Source organism: Vespa velutina, chromosome 21, assembly GCF_912470025.1.
Source record: "Vespa velutina chromosome 21, iVesVel2.1, whole genome shotgun sequence".
Taxonomy (NCBI): Eukaryota; Metazoa; Arthropoda; class Insecta; order Hymenoptera; family Vespidae; genus Vespa; species Vespa velutina.
In genome coordinates, this window is record NC_062208.1 from 2,736,573 (window position 1) to 2,743,690 (window position 7,118).

At 31.8% G+C, this 7,118-nt stretch overlaps 1 protein-coding gene across 15 annotated transcripts in view; it reads right to left on the minus strand.

The window, feature by feature from the left end:
• Positions 1-560: 560 nt before the first annotated feature.
• The window catches only part of LOC124956378 (voltage-dependent L-type calcium channel subunit beta-2), a 74,056-nt gene continuing 67,498 nt past the window's right edge, over positions 561-7,118 (minus strand). For 9 of the 15 annotated variants that reach the window (XM_047512110.1, XM_047512111.1, XM_047512115.1 and 6 more), the window contains 4 exons: positions 7,051-7,118; positions 6,560-6,929; positions 5,757-5,795; positions 561-1,071 (listed from right to left, as the gene is read on the minus strand). The exon at positions 7,051-7,118 is cut by the window's right edge and continues 98 nt beyond it. In XM_047512110.1, coding sequence (XP_047368066.1) covers positions 884-1,071; positions 5,757-5,795; positions 6,560-6,929; positions 7,051-7,118 — 665 coding nt within the window. In that variant the 3' untranslated portion in view covers positions 561-883. Of the gene's footprint in view, positions 1,072-2,895; positions 3,188-4,287; positions 4,370-5,756; positions 5,796-6,559; positions 6,930-7,050 lie in introns of those variants that run through there. The other 6 variants (XM_047512112.1, XM_047512116.1, XM_047512123.1 and 3 more) reach the window with 4 other exon arrangements.

Consider the following 7,118-nt stretch of genomic DNA (forward strand, 5'->3'; position numbering starts at 1 on the left):
ATACACGAGTATTTCGACGATGATATCGATATACAATGTATAGAGCGATTATTTTTATTGGATGAGAGGAGGGGTTGTAAATGAGCCGTGGAATGATCATCCGTTTAAGAAGATATATATATATATACATATATATATATATGTATATATGATGTTTATCTTCATTTCAACATTTCAATTCTTACTTTACACGTATGTATTGTATCTATTTATATATCGGCTCGGTTGAAGAATCGGCGAGGTGCATCATTATATATCTATATAATTACAATAAAATGTTACACACACACATATATATATATATATATATATATATATATATATATTTATGAATCAATTCAATTATTACGACATTTTTAAAGAGAATTCTCAGATATTGAATTAATTCAATAAATTTCATTTTATTGTAATAAAATTATTTATCAATCATACATATAGACATATATGTATGTAATTCATGTATGCGTGTATGTATGTATGTATGTATGTATGTATGTATGTATGTATGTGTTAAATTCTTCTGCCTTTATGCATTAAGGGTAGTTTCCTGATCTTGGATGAAAAAGGAGAATCGTTGACAGCCCCCAATGATAGAGATAAATAGATAGGTAGTGAGAGAGAAAGAGAGAGAGAGAGAGAGAGAGAGAGAGAAAGAGTGAGAAAAAGATAGAGAGAGAGAGAGAGAGAGAGAGATTCGGCTCGCTCTCCGCGTGCTTCGGACGTTCGGTTAGCTCGTAAAGAGTTGTTGTTGCATTATTTTTCTTCTTTGTTTGTTTGTTTTTTTTTTTTTAGCGCAAGGGGTTGTTTGCGACCCCACACACTAAAGGGCGGTGGTGCGCAGGTAGGGACAGCGCTGTAGCGACAGGCCCCGGGGCCCCAGCTCCTAAATGGCGTTAAGAGCGCGCGAGTCTTGCTGTTGGCGACGTCTCGACACACTCCCATAATCAGCCACGTATGATTCCTCTTCCGTACCATAATCATGTTCGCCACGATCCAGACGATCACGATCCATCCTTTCCAAACGTGATCTTCTTGTGCCGCTGCTCATGTGCCCGCTGCCACTGTACGAACCTGTTTAGATTTGTTTTTTTTTTTTTTTTTTTTTTTTTTTTTTTTTTAGGGGTAGGGTAAAAGAGAAAAGACATACGTTCGATTAGATCATTTTGCGATATCTTGTAACTGATACTTCTTTTTTTTTTTTATTCGAAAGATCCATGCTTCGATGGCTCCCGTTGTCTTTTTATTCTTTTTACAGCTCTTCGATCTTTTCAATCGCCTATTGCGCTATTTATTTGTTTTTCTTTTTTTTTCATTTTGATATTCGCTTCGAAAGAACTTTCTCGTGGATTTTTTTTTCTCATTATCAGCTTCATTATTTACATTATTATTTATATTATAAGAAAAATATGATATTTTGTAATAAGAAGATTTCGAGAGAAATTCGAAATAGCATAGAAATATCGAAAATTTGTCCGAAGCGTGGATCTTTGAGAATAATAATAATAATAATAATAATAATAATAATAATAATAATAATAATAATAATAATAGTAATAGTAATAATAATAATCATAAAGATGAAAAAAAAGAAGCATTTTAAAGCATTTTGCAATCCGTTAGTATTCTACAAGAGCATCAGGGTGTACAAGTATAGTGATTATATGCACAAGTAAATAAATCATACGCCAAATACATCAACGACATGCGCGCAAACTAACAAAGAAAAGTGACATGCACAATATAACATATAGCTTAGCAAGTTGTAAAAGAATAAAATAAAATGAAGCAGAACAAAACATAAAAGAGAAAAAAAAAGATTTGTTCGTAGATCAGGTTGATTGGTTATTGTGATAAAATGGATTTGTATATATATATTTCAAAATCTCTTTTCCAATTAATCTTATTAAATCTCTCTAAAGGACTCCGACGTTCGAAGATATAAAATTGTTCGTTTGTGATTAAAACAATTCTACGATCGATCGTCCAATCGTCGTCGCGTTTATTCGTAATGAGGAGAAAGAAAGGAGACAAAAATAACAAACAAAAAAAAAAAAAAAAAAAAAAAAAACCCAAACAAAAAAGAAAAAAAAAGAAAAAAAAAGAAAAGAAAAAAGAAAAGAAAAAGGGAGAAAAACAAAAAAGAAAAATAAAAAAGAAATGAATCCATGTATCGCATTGATTTCGAGAGGAACACTTATTAAGGCCGAATCAACGCCGTTAATATCTACTGATTAAAACTACATTATAAATATCCTATTCTATGTGAGGAAATATATTTGCGAAACGTGATATTTGCGAGACAAACGAATAAAATAAGGAACAAAAAGAAAGGAATAAAAGATAGAAAAGAAAAAAGAAAAATAATAATAGGAGACTTGAGAGGGTTGATTGGTAGGCGATTGGATCGATAATTAAATGGCTAATTCAAAGAAAGATCAAGAAAAAAAATCAAAATCGGTCAAATCCGACATAAAAAGAGGGGCGGACAGCAGGGTGGAGGATTATGAACTAAACTAACAAAATAACCGGGGGGAGGGTAAATAAATCAATATATTATATATATATGTTTTGTTTTCTCTTTCTCTCTCTCTCTCTCTCTCTCTCTCTCTCTCTTTCTTTCTCTCTTGCTCTCTCTTTCTTTCACACTCTTTCTTTTTCTCTCTCTCTCTCTCTCCCTTTCTCTCTCTCTCTCTTTCTCTCTCTCTCTCTCTCTCTTTTTGGGCCCCATGCACCAAAACCCAAGTTCAGGGTGTACTTACAACGCGACCCTTTGACAAAGTAGACTTTTTTTAATCACAGATAGTTTCTATTATTCTTTTATCTTTCTTTTTCTTTCTCTCTCTCGCTCTCTCTCTCTCTCTCTCTTTCTCTCTCTCTCCCTCTCTCTCCCTCTCTTCCTCTCTCTCTCTCTCTCTCTCTCTCTCTCTCTCTCTCTCTCTCTCTCTCTCTCTTTCTTTCTTTCTTTCTTTCTTTCTTTCTTTCTTTCTAAACAATCTCGAATCTCAATTCCGTATTAGAAGTTTCTTATCCATGCTTGATAAGGATGAAGAAGAGAAGTAGAGAGAAGGCCCCAAACTCTCTTAACACTCGACTCTTTGGGACTCTTGGATTCATCAGTTCTGACCGGTCGTGCTGAGCCGGCCCTGTTTTCGGATGACCCCAGTCGCAGCCACCGCCTCCACGATGGCTTTTAGACAAAGATAAAGAAAACAGAGAACATCGGAGTCAGAGCTTTCAGAGATCTTCTTCTTTTTTATTTTTTTTTTTTGTTTAGTCTGTTTTTTTTCTTATCCTTTTTTAGTGTTATTATTATTATTTTCTTTTTTAAATCTTTTTTCTTTTCTAGGGATATATTCTTTCCTTCCTTAACACTTGTGTCGCATTTTCATCGCGTGAGTATACAGAAGTTACGCGTATATTTTTTTTATTAAAATTTTTTACCTATATATATATATGTATATATATACATATACACGTAGTATATGAGATAGTATTAAGCTAGTCAAGTAGTTTCTTTTTAATTTTATATATATATATATATATATATATATATATATGTGTGTATGTATATATATACGCGCGTGCGCATCACAGCTGATTTGAATTGTGTTAGTCTGGCGTGGCTCTAGAACACACGTGGACTTAGAGGTGGTATATATGATATTGTAAATTGAATCGTCCAGAATATTTCTGGACAAGACAATAAAATGAAGTGATTATATGAATTAAAAAAAGAAAAAAGAAAATAAAATACCGTGGATTTGGCACGATCACGTTTTCTATATAGTGTATATAAATATATATATATATTTAATAAAAAAAAAAAAAAGAAAGAAAGAAACCCTATAAACTAACTTCAAATCCACTCGTGTGTCCCGTGTGAGCCTATAATGGACAAGTAGTAGAGAGCGTAGCGTGCACGAGAGTTAAGCTTTTTCTTCTTGTTTTTTTTTTTTTTTTTAACATTAACATCTCTTACATGTATAATAATAGTAACAACCAACATAATAATAATAATGATTACTATTATTATTTATTTATTTATTTATTTATTTATTGTTATAAAATAAAGTAATATTGACGCGAAAGAACGCGAAAGAGATCTTCAAGCGGATCTCTCAATTAATTTTTTCTACTCTTTCGTCCGGGAGAAAAAAATGATTCGAATTGAGGAAAAATTCGTTTCCGTTTATATGTGTATATATGTATATATAAATATTTTTTTTTTGCAAAAAATAAAAAAATAAAAAAACTAAGGATTATTGAGAACGTTTTTAAGAAACTAACAGAAAAGAAGGTCATCGCGGCCCGGTCTCTCTATCTCTCTCACACTGCGATGGATACATGTTTGTTGTGGCATAAAATGTCGCTGAAAAAAAAAAACATAAAACGTCAGGTCGACGAGTACCAAAAAGAAAAGAAAAGAAAAGAAAAGAAAAGAAAAGAAAAGAAATTGAGACGATCAGAGAAGAGAAAAAAAGAGATGCGATTATTATCTCTCAAGATTATCGACGTTGTTAAAATTCACTTGTCCTTTTCATACGTAAATTATTATGGAGTGTGGGGCAAAAGTTCTTTAAAAAAAAAAAAAAGAAAATGATAAAATAAGACAATCACTCCTCTTGAAAATTTTTTTACGAGATTTTCCCTTTAGCAGCTAATTTTCTTTTTCAGATCGTAAAATTACGGACCTATGAAGTTTTTTTACGATTTGAAACATACAAAAAAAAAAAATTAGGCCTTAAAAAGTTTCGGAAAGAACCAATTGAATTTGTATCACCTAAGAACTTTTGGTTCATCCAATATAATGAGACGATACTAAAAATATTGCATTATTTTCTCATATACATATACGTTCAGTTTTTCTATTTTCGTACGTACATATGTATATGTGTCTGTATTACTGTGTGTCTGTGTATATATATATACGTGCTTCTAAATACATTGAATATATATATATATATATATATATATATATATACATACATGCAGTAGCTATTATATTACCGACATAATAAAAAGACAGCTGTGATTTGTGACAGAAAAAGAACATAGAGAAAAAAAAATATAAAATGAGACATTGTCTGAGTATTTACAAAAGTGGTAATAAACCTAAATAAATAAAGAAGAAAACAAAAAGGAAAGACGAAAGAATTCCAACATCGAAAGCGTTTCATAGAACAAGAGATATGTCTATAATAACGAAAAAGAAAAAAAAGAAAAAAAAAACAACAACAACAACAACGTGTACGTACATATATTACAAAATAATTGACAATTCGTCGCATGTCTAAGCTCATTCATATTCATCTAATACAATTAGCCGTACGAGCATCCTTTAAAAAAATAAAATAAAATAAAAAAAGAAATCTACGAACTATCGCGCTGATTTTCTTGGAAGTATTTGCGAAAGATAAAATACAAAAATTAAAAAAGAAAAAAAAGACAATAAAAGATAGAAGAGATGCGTGCATGCTAACGTTCTATTACGTGCAATTCCGAAGATAACGAAGATGAATACAGATATAGGTGTTACCAAAGAGGAAGAAAAGAAAAGGAGAAAGAGAAAGAGAGAGAGAGAGAAGAAAATAAATAAATAAATAAATAAAAGAAAAGGAAAAGGCAGAAAATTGAAAGAAGGAAAAGAAAAAAAAACAAATAAAGACAGAAAAAGAGAGAGATAATAAAAAATGAAACAGATAAAGAAAAGAAAGGGATGCAGCGATGCGCGCACGAAGGAAAAGGTTTTAAGTTACCTCTTGGCTCGTGGCCGTAGTAACTCTCGTGATGGGCACCTGAAGGATTAAAAGAAGAAAGTGTTGTATGTTAGTAGACGGAAATAGGGAATTTCGTTAGAGAATTTTGAGTGGACTATAAGAAAAAAAAAAAAAGAAAAAAATTGAGAAGCAGAAAAAATATAAAAAAAAAGAAAAACTCCCTGCCGAAGAGTTTTAAGATAGTCTGATGAGGACGAGGGCGAGGAGAAAGATCGAGGAAAAAAAAGGGTCCGGTTAACTATTTCCCTTATGAAAAAAATTATTACGTTTTTAATATTTCTATATATTATATATATATATATATGTATATAATGCAGAATGTCGACGACTGTTTCTGCCCATGAATCGAAATTTTTTTTCATTTTTTCTTTTTCTTCTGATTTATTCTAACGATAGGCACTCGAGTTCTACTCAATTTCTATGTCGTCGAATATACGTAAACCGACTTCCTGTTGTTAGCTTATCGATGCACGACAACAAGAAGAAGAAGTTGGGATTAATGATTTTAAAGAAATTAAAAAAAGAAAAAAAAGAACAAAAAAAAAAACGATTATTTTACATCGGACAGGGGCGATCTTGAAGTTTGATAAAAGAAGTCTATACGTTAAATAAATTCGAGTGCCGCCGACATTGATTTCTTTTTTTTTTTTTCGATAAAAAAAAAAAAAAAAAAAAAAAGAGAAGAACAGAAAAAGAACAAAAGAAAGAAAGAAAAAAGATCTATGGGTTCAAGGATCATTCTATTTTGTTCCATTATATATAAATATATAATAATAAGATACCTGGTGTTACGCGAGGAGTTAACGCGTCGACTGGTGCATCAGGTGCAGGCATTGCACGTGGCACCGCTGCAATTACCGGAGGATGGGTAGCTCTCCAATAAGCTTCGAGATATTCGGCTACATGCTCGCAGGCATCCTCCAATTGATTTTCATCGAGGATCACGTCGAACATTTCTGGCGGACATTGCGCCAATTTTTCTGCCGCCACCATTTGAACATTTAAATGCCTGATCTGAGATTTTCCACGGGTTTTGATCAACCTTTGTAGGACCTTGGGCGATGAGATTTTCAAATATACGATTGTAGGTGCCAAACTGGTTTTTGCCAATTGCGATGGATGATTGATCGTATCACAATCCAAGACTACCAACTAAAATAAAAAAAGAAACAAAAAAAAAATATATATATATATATATAGATATAGATATAGATATGGATAGATAAAAAAAAATAATTTTTAGATAACCAATTACGGATTTTAAATAATTAACCTGAAGCGTCCTCGCTAGCTCGAAGATCCTCTCGATCTCCGTTTGAACCTCTGCCAAACAACTACTTC